The sequence below is a fragment of the Trichechus manatus genome, unplaced genomic scaffold (assembly GCF_000243295.1).
Source record: "Trichechus manatus latirostris isolate Lorelei unplaced genomic scaffold, TriManLat1.0 scaffold00197, whole genome shotgun sequence".
Taxonomy (NCBI): domain Eukaryota; kingdom Metazoa; phylum Chordata; class Mammalia; order Sirenia; family Trichechidae; genus Trichechus; species Trichechus manatus.
This window is the reverse complement of record NW_004444133.1, coordinates 4,589,449-4,608,176: the sequence shown is the minus strand read 5'-3', so window position 1 is coordinate 4,608,176 and position 18,728 is coordinate 4,589,449. Positions and strand designations below refer to the sequence as shown.

General features: G+C 35.5%; 1 protein-coding gene across 1 annotated transcript in view; it reads left to right on the top strand.

Annotated features, from left to right (window-relative positions):
* PRKAA1 (protein kinase AMP-activated catalytic subunit alpha 1) overlaps window positions 1-18,728 on the top strand; it is a 40,167-nt gene that overhangs the window by 17,527 nt on the left and 3,912 nt on the right. Inside the window, exons 2-9 of the mRNA XM_012558928.2 lie at window positions 2,659-2,800; window positions 4,415-4,508; window positions 4,938-4,982; window positions 7,993-8,137; window positions 9,280-9,367; window positions 12,540-12,764; window positions 15,828-16,314; window positions 16,424-16,550. Coding sequence (XP_012414382.1) covers window positions 2,659-2,800; window positions 4,415-4,508; window positions 4,938-4,982; window positions 7,993-8,137; window positions 9,280-9,367; window positions 12,540-12,764; window positions 15,828-16,314; window positions 16,424-16,550 — 1,353 coding nt within the window. The remainder of the gene's footprint in view (window positions 1-2,658; window positions 2,801-4,414; window positions 4,509-4,937; window positions 4,983-7,992; window positions 8,138-9,279; window positions 9,368-12,539; window positions 12,765-15,827; window positions 16,315-16,423; window positions 16,551-18,728) is intronic.

Sequence of the window (18,728 nt, the reverse complement as noted above, 5' to 3'; positions counted from 1 at the left end):
CTCTTTGGTGAAATGTCTAATCAAGTTTTGTGCATTTTATGACTGGGTTGTCTTTTTGTTGTTAAGCTGTTGAAGTTTTAGATATGTTTTGGTTATTAGATTCTTATTGGATGTATGGTTTCTGAAGATAGTCTCCTGGTCGGTAGCTTGTCTTTTTACTTTTTTGGTAAAGTCTTTTGATGAACAAAAGTTTTAAATTTTTATGAGGTCCCATTTATTTGTTTTGTCTTTTGCTGTTTGTGCTTTTGTTATTATATTAGATAATCCATTGTTAAAAGCTAGGCCTGACAGCATTGCCTCTGCTTTTTCTTCTAAGAATTTTTTGGTTTTAGTTTGCACATTTAGGTCCTTAATACATTTTGAATTTGTTTTTGTGTATGGTATGGACGCTTTTTCATTTTTCTGCACGTGGAAATCCAGTTTTCCCATCGCCGTTTGTTGAAGAGATTCTTCTTTCTGCCTCGAATGGACTTAGCATCCTTGTCAAAAATCAGTTGACCATAGATGTATGGGTTAATTTCTGGGCTCTCAATTCTGTTCCATTGGTCTGTGAGTCTGCTGTTTTACCAGTGCCAAGCTGTTTTGATTAATGTAGCTATATAGTATGTTTTAAAATCAGGACGTTTGAGTCCTCCTAGCTTGTTCTTTCAACATTGCTTTAGCTATTCGGGGCCTCTTGCCATTCCACGTGATGTCGAAGATTGGTTTTTCCATTTCTGTAAAGGAGGCTGTTGGAATTTTGATAGGACTGTGTTGAATCTATAGATTGCTTTGGGTTGTATTGACATCTTAACAAAATTAAGTCTCCAATTTTGATCTTTTTATTGTTATATCATCAAAAGCACATATTAAGTGAAGAGCAAGAAATAACTTTTTTTCTTTTAGGGGGAAACAAACCAAAACATTTATCTTGTTGCTTCCCTGCTTAAAAACTGTAGTGACTGTCAACCCTTGGGGGTTATTAAAGGATGGTCAGGCTCAGCTCTATCCCAGACCCCGAATCAAGCAGAAGAGCCTATGCATATTAGAATAATAAGAACAATTCTTTGTTTAAAATAATGTTTCAAACACAAGAAATTTAAAATAGCAGTGTTCAGTTTTCGAGGAAACAGAAAAAAATGAGTACTAAAAAGGGATGTCTTGTTATCATTACCCTTGGTATTCTGCTGGTAATTATCAAGATTGGAAGGGAAAGCTTTGTGATACTGGTCTAATTTAGAAAAGAACATTTGTTTTCCTTGAAAAACAAAAACCCTAAGTGATTGGTTTAAAAATTAAAAAAAAACAAAAAAAACTTTTGTTTTAAAGTAATGCATGTACATTTAAAAAAAGTAATAGTAATAAAAAGTATATTTATAAAACAAAATTCCTTACCCCCACTTTCAACTCCTAGCTGTTTCTTTGTGTTTTTACCTATACCTCCCCCCCACCCGCCGCCCACCCTCCATTTCTAACTGATCTGTGCATACAGGTTATTTCTTGATTCCTGTTGATACATGCTCTGTTGACTTCCTATTATGGTAGATGAGGATTTTAGTTCTTATACCTTTTCCTCTATACCACAATCTCCTAATAAAATTATATCATTCTTTAAAAAAGGTCCATATTTGCTAAGCCAATACTATTGAGTATGTTTTGTTTCTTATAGAACTATTTTTCCTAGAGTTAGTAAACTACCTCATTTTTCATTTGCTTAGCTTTCTTTGAACGTAAGGGTACGTTTCCCACATCTTCCAATGCTTTTGCAAAATATTTCTCAATATAATATTCTGTACTTTCAAAGCTGTTAAATAATTTATCTATTTTCTTCCCTCCTAGAAATAACCATTTTGGATCTTCTGTCACATTCCTATCTGGATTTCTTGCCTCCTAGGCCTTCTATATATCTTTTAGCTAAGACTTTGCTTTGTCAACAGTTTGGGAATTCTCTTAGTTTTTCTGTGTTGGATCCCTCCTTTCCTGAATTCTGTGTCATCTTGGTTTCTTCCCTGATTTTGATGGAATATATATTCTGCAGTAGGTTCTTGAGAAAGGGTGCATAGAAGCTAAATTTTTTGAGACTTGGCCTCTATAAAAATGTCAAAATTTCTACTATCACCATTGATTGTCTGGTTATAGCATTCAAATTTCAAAGCTAAATCACTTAATTTTATTTTTAACTTCATTTTTAAAAATTAAAATTGCATTCCCATGAACCAAAATTAATACAAGGGGTTATGGATGAGATAGCACGAAGGAGTTTTTTGGGATTATAGAACTGCTCTGTATCCTGATTATGGTATTGGTTACACAGATCTCTACATGTGTTAAAATCCGTAGAACTGTACACCAGGAAAAAAAGGTCAATTTGTATGTATGATAGTATAAAAAGTAAAAAAAAAAAAAATTTTTAAGTGAAAAAACAAGAGTCTTTTCTTTCTTTCTCCCTTAGCCTTATAGTTTTCCTTTCTGGAAGAGACCACTGTTACTAGTTTCTTTTGTTTTCTCTCACTTAATCACTCTTAAACATCTAAACATCCAGGGGGAAATCAGGCAGAAGAGACAGGAACTTAAATTTGCTGAAGTATTTTCTGAGAATGCTAAGAATTCTTGGACTAGATCTAAACGTATTATTAATCAAGTGTAGTACTAAATTGTTAAATAATATTTCTCTTACAGTTGGCAAACATGAATTGACTGGGCATAAAGTTGCTGTGAAGATACTCAATCGACAGAAGATTCGAAGCCTTGATGTGGTAGGAAAAATCCGCAGAGAAATTCAGAACCTCAAACTTTTCAGGCATCCTCATATAATTAAACTGTAAGCTCTGATTATCTTAAATATGGTCAAATTATCTTTTCATCACTTTTGTTAACCTACTTAATCTGACATTTGGGAAAGATGACTGGCATTTGTTCTGTTTCCTGAGAGTTTTGAAAAGTTTCTTCCTGTTCATGGTCACATAAGCCTATGTTCATGTTTTGCCCTTGTGCTTATCAACTGTTATCCTTCTCATTCTCTCTTGTCTTTTAGCTTAGCTTTCTTTAGTGCCCGACTGCTGTAGAACCAACAGTGATTTACAAGTAGAAACTCTCTACCTCCAAATTTCCTTATTAGAGACAGTGCAATAGAAAGAGTTTTACCCCTTGCTGCTTATATCTGATAAAACAATTAATAAAATTTCAGGAACCCAGTATTTCAAAAGGGTAGTAATCTTACTGTTGTTTTACAGTTGCCAATTGCAGGGTCTACAAATAACTTATTTACTGCTCAGCTTCTGCGTCATTATGCAAGCTATAAATTAAAGCTGCTTAGGCTTTTGTGCTGAACTGGTTTACTCAAAATTTATTTCACCCTCACCTTTTTTAATTTGCTGATGTGCCATTGTTTTAAATACCATCCATATGCTGATGACTGCTGAATGTACATCTCCTGCCTGAAAACCTCTTCCCCAAACTCCAGACTTTATGCCCACTGACTGCTTGACATCTCCATTTGGATGTTCACGAGGCATTTCAAACTCAACATGGCCAAAATTGAACTCTTTATTACCCTCCTAAGCCTGTTCTTCCCACAGTTTTCACCACCTCAGTAGTATCCAGTTACCCAGGGAGAAAACTTAGGAACCATCCTTAACTTCCCACCTTCTCTTGCTCCCCACCATCCATTCCATCTTGTCCTTCAAAATCTACCTGAGACCTGACTTTCTCAGTTCCTTCATCACTGTCACCCTAATCCGAGCCACTTTCATCTCTTGTGGACTATTGCAGTAGCCTCCTACTTCCACCTTTGCCGTCCACAGTCAATTCTTCATACAACCACCATGGTCCTCCTTTTAACATGCCAACTCATATCACTACTCTGCTTGAAACCTGCAGTAGCTTACCATCTCACTTAGAGTCAAAGCCAGGCCTCATCATGGCCTATGTCCTGTGTCCTCTGGTCTCCAGTTACCTCTTTGACTCCACATCCAATCTCTCTCCTCCAGCTCATGCTGCTCCAGCCTCTTTACCATTCCTCAAACGTGCCAGGCAGGCTTCCACCTAGGGGCCTTTGCACTTGCTGTTCCCTCTGCCTGGTTTGCCTTCCTCCTAGATAACGGCATAGTTTGCTCCCTTACTTCCTTCAGGCTCTTCTCAAACACTCCTTTATCAGCGAGGCCTTCATGGACTATCCTATGTAAAAGAGTCCCCTTAGTTTGCTTTATTTCTCTTCATAGCACATTCCACCACCTAACATATTGCTTACTTATTTAGTGTCTGTTTCCTGGCTTCTGGAACATGAACTCCATAAGGACAGAGAATTTGTTTTGTCCCCTGTTGTTTCCCCAGCTCCTAGCACAGTGCTGGGTACATTACAGGCTCTTAGTAAATATTTATTGAATGAATGAATATACATGTTTTAATGTTAGTAGATAATGTTTTCTCTCACCAGGTACCAGGTCATCAGTACACCATCTGATATTTTCATGGTGATGGAATATGTCTCAGGAGGAGAGCTATTTGATTATATCTGTAAAAATGGAAGGGTAAGCAGTTCTGATTTAATCCTGTATATATTTTGTAACTCCCCTCATCCCTTACTAGCATCAAAATGTCAGAAAGCAATTTTGTTAATAGGCTTATTTAACAACCAAATTCCCTTAATCATATGTTTGTTTAGAATCATAGACTGTTTAGAGCTAGAAAGGACCTTAAAGATTATTTCCTTTAGCCTGCTAACACAGATGTGGAAACTGAGGCTTATAGTTTATATATTTGCTCAAGGTCATATATTTATTAATGACAGTTAAATTGAGACCCCAGAACTCAGAATTCTCAGACTTAGTTTTTGAGATATACAAAATCTTAAAGTGTATTATTTAATTCTTATATAGTATATTGTTAAATGCTTAAAGATCTAGGCCTCGCTAGTCAACCATAGCTACATTTAAATTGCATTCATTTTTTGGTTTCAGAAATCTGATGTACCTGGAGTAGTAAGAACAGGCTCCATGGAGGAGGTAGGAGTTAGACTTAAAGAATTTAGAGCTGGAGGGAACTTAAGACATTCTGAATACTATCTTAAGCTACAGACACAAAAACTGAATAGTGTCCTCCATCCATGCCTTTTCCCACACACAGGTTACATGTTATGCAAAATCCCCTTTCTGGAAGAGCCGCATGTAGCATCTAAAAGCCAAATTTTCACTTCCAATCTAAAGTTCTTTACATTATTCATTCATATGTTCTATATAGCATATGTTTTACTTTCATCCAAATCAAACTGATTAACCAAGTTAATTTTGATTTTATTAAGTTTCTTAACATGATTAATTTCCCTTTCAGGTATTCCTCTTCTTCTGTTCCCCATCCCCACTCTCCTCCCCTCATTTCCACCACAGAAGTTCTTCTTGGAAAAATGGAAATGGAACAAGTTTAATCAATATCTTGTTTTCTTTTCCATTTCTTATTTCTTGGTCATTTGGTTTTACATTGTGAGAAAATTCTTTAGTTTTAGGTGTGGAATATTAAAATTTCAGCTGTCCTATTTTCTATTTCAAAGATCTTTCTTGTTTATAGAAAAATCTTTATTTAGCCTGCTAGTTTTACTCCACAAATGTAATAACTATCTCTGTGAGGATAATTAGCTTTTTAAAAAAGTTTTCTTCTGTTCCCTGCATTGTTTTTGTACCACTGTGCCCCTACCTCCCTTTTTTTTCTGTTCATTTTTATTGGTCTTTGTCTCATGTATGATGCTTCCTTGGATGTCTGATGATTCTTGGTTGTTGACTCATATTTAAGAGTGAGGTATAAATGCCACGCTCGTGTGGGTGGGACTTATTTGTTGTGTGCCTTTCCATAGGTTGACTAGGTAGGAACCTCTTCATTTTATTAGGGTACACAAATTTCAATAATTGTAAATATTTTTCTTGGATCAGACAGTTGCTCCAAAAGAAACCTTCCAGCTTCCTTGAGGGTATCTCTTTAGTTACCAGTGTTCTGGGAGCTGAGTAGGGAAGAGAGCTATAAGTTAGTTTGTTGACGTTCACTTAATCCCCGTGTTTCCTCCTGGTGCCTCATTCTTGCTTTGGTGTCCTTGAGAACAGAGCTGGTTCAACCTTAACTAAAGAGTAAACTATGAGTCTTATTCCCCAGTAAAAACCTGTTGCCGTCGGAGGCGAGTCTGTTTAAATGCTTCTTACCTTCAGCCAACCATCCTGTTTTTAGCCCCACCTATCACTTCTGCCTTCAGGAGTTTCCGGTTATTTCAGTTACTGAGCCTTTTCAGGGTTCTGTGTCCACATGAGTTATTTCTTATTGGCTTCCACCTCTGTAGGCTCAGATTTCAGCTTTCTCTGGTCAGTTGTCATTTATCATAGCTCATCCACTGTCCAGCTTGGTGACTCCTCTTGATTACTGTTGTCTCTTTTCTTGCACTTTTTGTGTCTACCTCTTTTATTCCTAATGCCATTTTAGTGATGTTTTAAGGAGTGGAGACAATAGATATATGCTCAGTCTGCTATGTTTAACTGGAAATATGCTTTGGCTTTTCTAGTCTTTCTTCTATAGATACCTCCTTCTTTATCCTTTGTACTGTATTTGTTATTAATATTGTAATACAATTTTAATTTTTGTAGCATTTCTGGTTGTTTTACCTTTTATATTTCGTTTAATCAACTAAGTTTTCTCCTACTCCTTCAGATTTTGAACACATACTCTTTTTCCATGTACTATATTTGATATGGAAACCCAGGTGGCATAGTGGTTAAGTGCTATGGCTGTTAACCAAAAGGCTGGCAGTTTGAATCCACCAGGCGCTCCTTGGAAACTATGGGGCAGCTCTACTCTGTCCTATAGGGTCGCTATGAGTCGGAATTGACTCAACGGCAACGGGTTTGGGTTTTTTTGGTATATTTGATACAGAGTTGTATTAAAAGATGAAACTACATTTTTTTCTACTAATAAAGGTGTTGGATTGCTAAAGGATTAATATAGCAAGGATATCTCATGGTACTTCAATAGTTTTAATTTTGCTCTCAAAAGAAATTACTAGTTTGTGTTTTCTCCCAGATTTTCCATGCCATTTAAGGTGTTGAAGTCTGGCTTAAGAGTGCTAATTAGTGACCTGTTTTAGAGTATTGAATACTAGAGTCTTTTGCCTAGAGAATTAATAGTTTATTTATTAAAATGATTTCTTGAGAGCAGGCCTGTCCAAGTAGTGATTATCATTTATGGAAAAAATTTCACAAAATAAGAAAATATGGATAGAGTTTTAAAAAAATATTTTTAAAAATGTAGTTGCCTCATAAGATATAATTTTTTCAGTAAGCACACTAAAGATTTTTTTTTATAGTTTATAAAACAGGTGAGTTAAGGTTTTTCTTACGTTAACATTAAGACATATTTTATTTCAGGATCTATAATAACGTGGTTGTTCGTTAATTCATTAATAGTGCTTAAATGTCACTTTTTCATATAGGCTAAAATAATACTCGCTACCCCCTACATTGCTCTGTGCCATTATCCTGCTTTTCTTTTTTTTCCCCCAAAGTAATATTACTCCTTGAGCTTGTATTTGTTTGTTGTCTATTATCAGCAACTAGATTAAGGCCTTTAATTCATTGCTGTATCTTGAATGTCTAGAAAATTGCGTGGTATATTGAAGATGTTCAATAAATATTTGTTAAAGGAATAAAAGACTAAATTCTTTCAATTTATAGAGAAAACATGCCTAGTTTCAGGTAGAAATGGAAATTATTTGAAGTAGCTCATAAGATACAGAGGAAGATAAGCTGTTACAGTGAAGTCATATGAAAATGATAATATTAGAAAGTTGAGTTACTGAGTTGGGTTCCAAGCACCTCTTAACATTTATGTTTTGTGCTGTATGTATCTCCTCTCCATTTCAAAATTATCTCATGAGTTAGGTTCATTTGGAAGAGTTCATGTAGTTTTACTAATTGGAGAATTATATGCAGGAGAATTGCTTTTGAAGGTTTCGCTTTTAAGATGCCTGTCTACTTTTCTTAGCTGGATGAAAAAGAAAGTCGACGTCTGTTCCAACAAATCCTTTCTGGTGTGGATTATTGTCACAGGCATATGGTGGTCCACAGAGATTTGAAACCGGAAAATGTCCTGCTTGATGCACACATGAATGCAAAGATAGCTGATTTTGGTAAGCATATTTTTTAGTTTCATATGTTCATCTTATTTAACGAACATAAATAGAATTATTCAAATAACTTTTATTTTTAGGTAGTAGACTGAGTATCCCAAAGTAGTATATCCTCACCATTTTGTCTGTGAGTATACAAAAGAAAAGCTAAGGAATTCTCATTTTTAGCTTTATGTCTTTAAAAGCATGAGTTTTGTGATGGTAGGTCAACATTTTAAATTGGCAGCATAAAAGAGATCATTTGAAGAGAGACTATTTGTACAGGAGAAGGGTAGCAACCGTATTTCCAGTACATTCTTTTGGTTAAATATGGAAAAAAGAGGAAAATGACTGGGAAGAGTTATTCAAAACCTTGAAAGCCAAAAGGTGAACTATATGAACAAAATTATTTTTAAAAAGTTTAAATGATCGAAAACCATAATTTCAGCTTGAGGAACGGTATTTTGATTGTCAAAAATGGGTTTATTTTCCCTTTATTTCCTATAGAACCCTAAGAGAAAAAGGAATTGCTGCAACTCTTTTTTAGTTAATCAGAGGAGATTCTTATATTTTCCTCAGTTTTGAGTATATATTTTTAATTTATAGAGATTCACTGAATAGTGCGAACCCTGAGCTACTGATTTTTATGTGATAGCTAAGTTATTTGACTTCCTTGTTCTTCAGCTGTCATGATTTTTTTTTTTAGGTTATTTTTTTTTTTGTGGGGTCAGAGGTTTCTTTTGGGGAGAACAGAAGTTTCTCTTTGGAATAAAACAATGAGTGAACAAACTCAGAGATTCAGAATTATTTATTTTTTTAAAGAATCAGAACAGGGTTACTAGAAACCATGAATTTTAGTCCTATTCATCTATTAATAAAACTCAAACTAATGCCAACTTTATTATAGTAAGCAGAATAACCAATAGCTTAATATATGCTCATTAAACTCCAGTGATGACTAACTTTAAATGCTGAAGTATATTACAAATTTTAGAGCTTACTGGCAGAGTATTTGGGAACAGTAAAGACTATACAATTTTGTTAAAGCAAAAAACAGAGACGATCTACCAATTTAATGCAAACTCAATTTTATTGTTTATTGAGGTTTTTGGTTCTATTTTTGTCCTTGGGAAATCCTGAGTAGCTGATTTTTGCACTTTCAGGTCTTTCCAATATGATGTCAGATGGTGAATTTTTAAGAACAAGTTGTGGCTCACCCAACTATGCTGCACCAGAAGTAATTTCAGGAAGGTAGTATTTGACATCTCCTACTACCCCATACATTTTTGTAATTGTCTTTTTTTCCCTAGATTTTGTTAGTCTATTGTATAATATTTAATTCGACTGAATTGAAAGACCTTTAGGGTTTATTCTTTTCTTATCTAGAAAGTGTTCTGTTTTAAGAATAAAACATTATAAGTGAATAGGTCTTAATGATTCCATTTACAGAGGACAATGTTGGTTTGCAGATCAGTATTAGTTAGATGAGAGTACTTCTATTTTTTTCTTGGTGGAAGAAATCGTAGGTAGTTTTAAAACTAGCAAGTTTTAAAGGTAGGTAAGACATTGAAAACTTGAATTATACATAAATACTTATAGTTAGAAAAGGTTTGCACTTTTAATTAGATGAAGAATTAAAAATGGGATGTATAGCTTTAATTTTTCAAAAAGATAGCATTTTGTAGTAGTTTTAGGCTTTATGTTAACATGATGCCCTGGGGAATCAGACTGAAGTATTGATAAAATTTTCACACTTCATTTATGTTGAGTCTTAATCCTTTAAATCTTCTAGAGACTGCAATATTATAAGAATTCTAACTTACTGATTTACTAACCACCAGCATTGAGAACAGGAGGATACTTGTAGTTGTGTAGCTGTTTGAATAGCTTAGGTGACAGGGGAATTTTTTTTTTTTAAAGAGTAACTCTTTGTTCTTCACTGCAGTTGAAAACAGAGAAGTTTGAGTTTGTTTACTAGCTTTTATAATTAACTCCCCCCACCCCATTCATCAAACATTTATTGAGTTCTGGGAAAACAAAGAATAAGACCTGGTCTGTGGTCAAGGGGCTTACAGCCTAGGGGGGTGGATCACAACAGGCTGCACTGTGGTCTTGTTCCTAAGTTCCAATTTTTTACTTTGTTGTATGTAAGATCACCAGTTACTTGTCCCATTGGTATCTTAAGTCCATCATGCCCAGAACATAACCTCTCTTCATCTCACCCAAGTCAGCTCCTTCTTCCTGTGTTTCCTAGTTCTGCAGCGGCACCATCCCTTTAAGATGGTTGTAATATCTTATTGGGTAGTTTATCAGCATATTTATTATTGAAAATGAGAAGGGACCAATTTCACTGGCCCAGAACCACTTCATCACTTGATGAAAGAGAATCCAGGTTTAAACTATATTTAGGTTCTTGGATGATGCAAATGGTTAACATGTTCAGCTGCTAACTGAAAGGTTGGAGAGTTGAGTTTATCCAGAGGTGCCTCAGAAGAAAGGCCTGGTGATGTACTTCTGAAATATAATTAACTTTAAATAACTTTTCATCCAAACCACATTTCTTTGTTTGAATGTTTTACATCTTCGTTAGTTAAAGATGCAGAAATGTAGTATTTTCTTTGTATTTTGCAAGGTCCTAAGGCAGGGTATTTTCATAAATTTGATTGCCTAGCCTGCTCAAAGAAATGGTGTTTGTGTAAAGGCTATGAATAAAACAGGAATATCTAATTTTAGATTTACCAAGCTTCATCATTATCTTTTTATATTAATGTCCAAAATGTTTTTTAAAAAATTATTATTTCATTTGTGTTGTCTTTCTTAATTCTTTTGGGAAGAAAACAGAATTCTGGATCTGGATACTGGGGGCAGTGTTCCATAAATAAAAACGAATGTATTATAATTATGCATATATGCAATGGGCCATTGCTGGAATAATTTTCCCAGTTTGGATAAGGTCTTTCAGCCAGGTTTAGGTGAATTAAAACGTTTACTTTCAAAACTACATTCATTAGTTTAACTATTTTATTAATTACAAAAAAAAAATCCTTTCCCTGAAACCAGAATTTGAATGGGTGATCTGACTAGTCTGTGGCTAGTTAAGTTAGTTTGCTATGTTGTTGTGTGCTGTCAATTCCGACTCATAGCGTCCCTATGAGTAGAACTGCCCTGTAGGGCTTCCAAGGCTGTAATCTTCAAGCAGGGCTTCAAACCAGTTCAAACTGGTGCCGTCATGGCTGATGAAGTGAAACTGGAACAGACCCTAATTCTTAGAATTTGGATGATTTGGAACAATAACTGGAATGGGAATAATTGGGTGGAAGCCCGGGAATGGGAGACTCAGAAGAGGCATAGTGAGCCCTTTCAGGAGCCTGATGTGTGAGATTGGATTATTAGCAGGACTACAGAGAGATACATTCAAAGTGGTGTTGTTGGCTGCCATCTTTGAGGGAGGCACCGTTGTTTCAAAGTCTGCTGAAAATCCCACAGGCAAGAGATTTGGTTGCAATGCAGTGCGTATGTTGCCCTTGTTTTCTAAGAGGGAGTTTAGGTTTCTAGCAGGGCTTTGACCCGTAATTTTCCCTGTCCTGATTCACTCAGATTTTAAAAATCTGGGTCTGTACCAGTTTTGCTTCCTTGGCCATGACTGAACCAGGAAGAACCGGTTCCAAGCCCTTTCTTTAAGGAAGCAGACCGCCACATCTTTCTCCAAAGAGCTGCTGGCAGGTTTGAACCGCTGACCTTTTGGTTAGCAGCCAGGCGCTTAACCATTGTGCTACTAGGGCTCCTTAGTTGGCTGTCAAGTTGATTGTGACTCATAGTGACCCTACAGAAGCTGACTACCACATCTTTCTCCCACAGAGTGGCTGGTGGGTTTGAACCACTGATCTTTTGGTTAGCACCTGAGCACTTAACCACTGCACCATGAGGGCTCCTTTTAGTTGGCTATAGTATACTGCAAATGAGAGTTTAAAACATCTGTAAATTAATTGGCATAGCTTCCTTCTACAATCTCAGGCCCCTTTTACTTTGACAGGGGACTTGGGTTATTAGGGGGCGAGGTGGTGTGATTAGAGTCCATCACTAAAAAACATTCTCAATTGATGAAGGATCGTTTAGTCTCGCCTCTGTAATAAAAAACAGTGGTTTTAAATTTAGTAATATGTTTGCTCAAAGCTTGGGCCTGTTGGTTGGATTCCATGAGTGCTGTACTATGGTAATAAGAACCGAATCTTAGCTATGGTCTGTAACTTACAAAAATTCTTAGCTTTTGTTTTCAAAGATAATAGTGATATAGCATGTAGCAGTGGCTATAGAAACCATTTTTTGACTAATAATTCTTCATGAGGTATCTATATTTGAAATTTTTGATTGATTAACTTAAATTACTAATGATCATTTAATCCAAATGATATTTCCATTACAGATTGTATGCAGGTCCAGAGGTAGATATATGGAGCAGTGGGGTTATTCTCTATGCTTTATTATGTGGAACCCTTCCATTTGATGATGATCATGTGCCAACTCTTTTTAAGAAGATATGTGATGGGATCTTTTATACTCCTCAGTATTTAAATCCTTCTGTGATAAGCCTTTTGAAACATATGCTGCAGGTGGATCCAATGAAGAGGGCCACAATCAAAGATATCAGGTAATAAAAGCAGTTTAGAGGTTATAAGATCTAACAGTATACATGATATACCCAAACCAACCAAACCCATTGTTGTTGAGTCAATTCCAACTCATAACAACCCTATAGGACAGAGTAAAACTGCACCATAGCGTTTCCAAGGCTGTAAATCTTTTTTTTTTTTTTTTAATTGTGCTTTAAGTGAAAGTTTACAATTCAAGTTAGTCTCTCGTACAAAAATTTATACAGACATTGTTATGTGACCCTAGTTGCTCTCCATATACTGTGACAGCACACTCCTCCTTTCCACTCCTGATTTCCCGTGTCCATTCAACCATCTCCTGACCCTCTCTGCCTTCTCATCCTGCCTCTGGACAGGAGCTGCCCATTTAGTCTCATGTATCTACCTGAGCTAAGAAGCACACTCTTCACGAGTATCATTTATGTCCATAGTCCAGTCTAATCTTTGTCTGAAGTTGACCTCGGGAATGGTTTTAGTTTTGGGCTAACAGAGAGGCTGGGGGCCATGTCTTCTGGGGTCCCTCCAGTCTCGTCAAACCATTAAGTCTGGTCTTTTTACTAGAATTTGAGTTCTGTACCCTGCCAAGGCTGTAAATTTTTATGGAAGCAGACTGCCCCATCTTTCTCCCACGGAGTGGCTGATGGGTTCAAACTGGTGACGGTTAGCAGCTGTACGCTTAACTGCTGTGCCACCAAGGCTCCTATCTGTGATATAAGTTAGATGAAAAAAAGAAGTTGCAGAACAGTATGTACAGTGTAATCGTGTTTTTATGTTAAAAAATACAGTATATAGGCACATTTATTTGTTATTTTGATATTAAGAAATTCTTAGACGAATACATACCAAACTGGTTACCTTAGGGAAATAAGATTAGTAGGAGGCAGGGATTTCAGTTTTTATTTATACATATTTCTTTGTTTTAAAATTGTTAAAATGAACATTATTTTTTAAACTAAAAGAAAAAAAACAGCTAATAAAAAATTATGCCCCATAGAGTTTCCGAGAAGTGGCTGGTGGATTCAAACTGCTGATCTTTAACCACTGAGCCACTAGGGCTCCAAAAAAAAAAAAAAAAAGTGAATGAAAAATTAAGAAGGACCCGGGAGGGGTGGGGTGTTAATTAAATTTTATAGTGTTTCCTTAGGTTTTCTAAAGTGTGCTTCATATTTGACTCTAATGTATTCTTATTAGGATTAATACTTTTTAGGAGTAGATTTGTATGTTACTGAGTTCTGATCTTATGAATTACTGTACTTTTTTCTTGTGTTCATCTCAAGTAATGAGCAAATTTTAATTTAACCAATGGACATGTTTTTGCTAGTGGTATAGGTTGAATCACATATGAAATTGCTAGGTAAAAAAATTGTCAGTATTGACAAGTTCATACAGTTCACCTTTTAATATAAATAAGACAAGTGGGCAAGCCATTTCTAGTGAACAATTTAAAAAGTTCACTGCAAACTCTGTTTCTTCTGCCATCATTTTTTCCTTGGAAATTTGTCTTTTGGTCTTCTAATGGCTAGGCCACATATTTCTCTGGGATAGGGGAGACGGAAGAGATGTAGATCTGGGAGTAGTAAATAAGAAAACCTTAGCTTAATGAAGAAGGAAAGGTTATTCTTGGAACCTGAAGTTTGATTCCTTTCCATTTATTCCATATACTTTAGACTACTTTAGACTAACACTAAAAAGGAAACCATGAATGGCAGGGCATGATTTTACCACCAGAGGGAAAGGACATATCTCTCTCTAAAATTTATATTTTAAAATATCTAAATGAGAGATGTTTTTGCTTTTGTTTTACACTTTTTTTTCCCCAGTTAAAAATGTAGTATATGACATCTGGAAAACACTTAGAAAACATCACCACCACTACCAACAAAACAGAGAATAAAAATGATATTTAATCCTACTACCCAGAAAATAACCATTGTTCCTTTGGGTGTTTTCCTATCTTGATTATTTTTAGTTTTAGTGTTGTTTTTGACATAATTGAGATCAAACCTATCCTTTTCTATATGCAATTAGAGAACTGGTATAGGAGATCATTCAGAGCATGGTGTTTGAAGTCACACAGAACTGGGTTGCAGTCCTGGCTCTGGCATGAATGTATGTCATTGAGACCTTGAGTAAATTCTTTGATCTGTTTGAACTTCAGCTTCTTCATCTAAAACAAGGGGACATTATTATTTCATAGAGTTGTTTTGAGGATGAAGTGAGATAATGCATAGAAAGTGTTTAGCATAAAACCTGGCCCACAGTCCTGACAGAGACTGGAGAAACCCTGAGAGTATGGCCCCTGGACACCCTTTTAGCTCAGTAATGAAGTCACTCCTGAGGTTCACCCTTCAGCCAAAGATTAGACAGGCCCACAAAACAAAACTAGACTAAAGGGGCACAGCAACCCAGGGACAAGGACTAGAAGGCAGGAGGGGACAGGAAAGCTGGTAGTAGGGAACCCAAGGTCAAGAAGGGAGAGTGTTGACATGTCATGGGGTTGTTAACCAGTGTCATAAAATAGTATGTGTACTGTTGAATGAGAAATTAGTTTTTTCTGTAAAACTTCATCTAAACTACAATTAAAAAAAAAGGTTGAAGTGGAAAAAAACTCAAAAAAACCTAGCTCATAGTAAGCACTCAGTGAATGGTAGTTTTCATCATTATAGTCTGCTTTTTTTTTCCCACTTAACATTATATCAAAGTATTATATGGTCCGTACAATATGTAGGCTTAACATGTTCTTATCTGTTCTGTTTCTGAGCTGGAAATAGGCTGTAATTGTCACTTGTTCCAAAATTTTTATTTAAAGTGTAGACATTTCTTTTCCTGTTGCTACGTTGATGCTTCCTTCCTCTTAAAATCAGAGGGAGCCTGGAGCATTTCCTCCAATATATACAATGAAGTATGAGCCTGAGTAGGAGAATTTTGGTTTAAAAAATAATGGTAACTAATACAGTAGGAGTATAAATAAAAAGGAATGAATATCCTGAATTCCCCAAACTGTTACTTTCAGTCTCAGCCCTACTCAAAATCCTTCTTCCCACCCTGCTGTTTTCTCTCAGGGAACATGAATGGTTTAAACAGGACCTCCCAAAATATCTCTTTCCTGAGGATCCATCATACAGTTCAACCATGATTGATGATGAAGCTTTAAAAGAAGTATGTGAAAAGTTTGAATGCTCAGAAGATGAAGTTCTCAGCTGCCTTTATAGCAGAAATCACCAGGACCCTTTGGCAGTTGCTTATCACCTCATAATAGATAACAGGAGAATAATGAATGAAGCCAAAGATTTTTACTTGGCGACAAGCCCACCTGATTCTTTTCTGGATGATCACCATTTTACTCGGCCCCATCCTGAAAGAGTACCATTTTTGGTTGCTGAAACACCAAGGGCTCGTCATACCCTCGATGAATTAAATCCACAGAAATCCAAACACCAAGGTGTAAGGAAAGCAAAATGGCATTTGGGAATTAGAAGTCAGAGTCGACCAAATGATATCATGGCAGAAGTTTGTAGAGCAATTAAACAATTGGATTATGAATGGAAGGTAAGAAAGAACATTCTGATTATTAAGCACATTTGGCAAAACTGTAGTCTACAAAATGTTCTATAAAAGAATTGCTTTTGATTTTGTTTTTGTCCACACCATATGCTAGGTTGTAAACCCGTATTATTTGCGTGTCCGAAGGAAGAATCCTGTGACAAGTACATACTCTAAAATGAGTCTACAGTTATACCAAGTGGATAGCAGAACTTACTTACTGGATTTCCGTAGTATTGATGGTATGTACATCACACAAAACAATGTAGGTGATAAATTAGACCTTGTTATCTAACTGGGTATTTTTTTAGTCTTTGATTCCTTTGAAGCTTCTTGAATTGTTCCTATTAAATCAATAACAAAAGAGTATAAAATAGGCGATTTTGTGCCTTGGTGATGTCAGCGTTTGTGAATCTTATTATTCTTGCAAGCTTATCCTTTTAAGATTTTCTTCTTGTAAAATACTTAAAGCTGGTTGCAGTCTGATCCTAAAGTGATAGTTTTCTGACACATTTCTTTCTTTTTTGGCTTGGTAAATTAAGATAAAATGTTTTATTTAGAAATAAATGTTGACTTTTCTGTAAGTTTTTACTTATGAAAGGATTTTTTTCATATCTGGTATTTAATAAAATTTCCATTTTTCATTTAAGAATTGGAGTACAGTTATTAGCTTTTAAAACTGAGTGAAAAGGCATGGCAAACAGATTTAATTAGTAGCTCATAGGTCAAGGAATTTATTTGCCGAGTACCGTTTCTTGCAGAGGACTAAGAGAAAAGTTTTGTGCAGCTTAGTGACTTGTAGTTATTTTTCTCCTCTGGACCTTTTCCTCCCAGCCTGACACTAGACACAGAATCACAGATATGTATCCTTCGAATTAACGTGATTCCAGATTTATTTACTGTTCGATAAAGTTTCCTTTAAATAAACAGATAACTTTTATGTGGAATAGGACATGCGGATTCCAGAGACTAAAGAATTTTATGTCCAAGATAAGTACCATAATTAGGTAAAAGTCTCATTGTTAACCGTAAACCCAGTAGTTGTTGGGTGCTGTCGAGTCAATCCTGACCCATAGCAACCCCATGTGACAGAGTAGAACTGCCCTGTAGGGTTTTCTAGGCTATAATCTTTAAGGGAGCAGATTGCTAAGTCTTTTCTACTGTGGAGCACTGGTGGGTTTGAATCACCAACCTTTTGGTTAGCAGTTGAGCACTTAACCACTGCACCACTAAGGCTCCTTAAACCTAGACTGCTGTATATTTCTATATGTGTCAGTCATAAATAATCATAGGCAACCTGGAAGGTCAGCTTACCAGAACATTTAAAGTTTGAAGTTTGATATTTTAATTGGTGGTCAAAATAGTGACTCTTCTGTGTTATAAGATCCTAAATTATAAGATTCTTGAATTAATTAAAGAAACATTAAAATGTCTTGAATATTGTTTTAGTATTTAATTTTAATAGTTTGAAAATGAGAATCCATACTTAGAAAATATATCTCTGATTACCATTATATTTAGTTTGCTGGAATACTTCCTTCTCAACTATTTAGATGGGTTATTAATAGGAGAAAGCAGTTTTTTTTAATTGGGGGAATATATCTTATATGCCAAGGTATGTATGAGTAGTCCCTAACAGCCTTCAAATAAATGGTACAATATTATTATAATATGGTTTGAAATTTATATGAATTCAGATTTTCACGTGCATACTTCCTTAAACATAACTTACCTTATATATTAATAGCCTGATGGAACACACTTGACTCATAATTCTTTCTCTACTTCAGTATTATAAAAGCACTGGGACATATATATATAGGAGGTGTATATGTTTATTTACTTATTTATATAAATGTTCTCTTATGAAAAAGAGCCACTGAGTACAAGTTTATGGTAGCTCTTCATGGGCTAAGTCAGTTGAGTTAAAATATGATGCCACTTTTGTTGATTTAAGATTATGTGGAATTATTAGATGAGGTTTACGTATGAATTTTTTTGTCTTCTTTATAAACTTAAAGATACTACGTATGTCATATCAGAAAGACACAACAGGCTTGAGCAGTGATGTGCTGGCCAAAACCTGTCTAACTGCTAACATACCAATGCAGTCTTAAATATGGAATGGGTTTTATTTTTCCTCTATTTGGGTCAAATTTGCAACCTTTGATTTATTAGCACCTGGGTTTACCGACTGAATGGCCATTTACTATTGTGTTCTCAACTTTAATTTTTCTTTAATTTTTTTTTTTTTATTCATTGTTGTGCTTTCAGGAGATCTTAAATATAGAGAGTGGGAGAGTGAAAAGCACTGAGCTAGGAATTAGGAGACTTAGATTCTAGACTTGCTTCACTGTTCATTTGTTACCTTAGACAAGTCACTTGAATCCTCTGGGCTTCTGTTTACTTATTAATAAAAT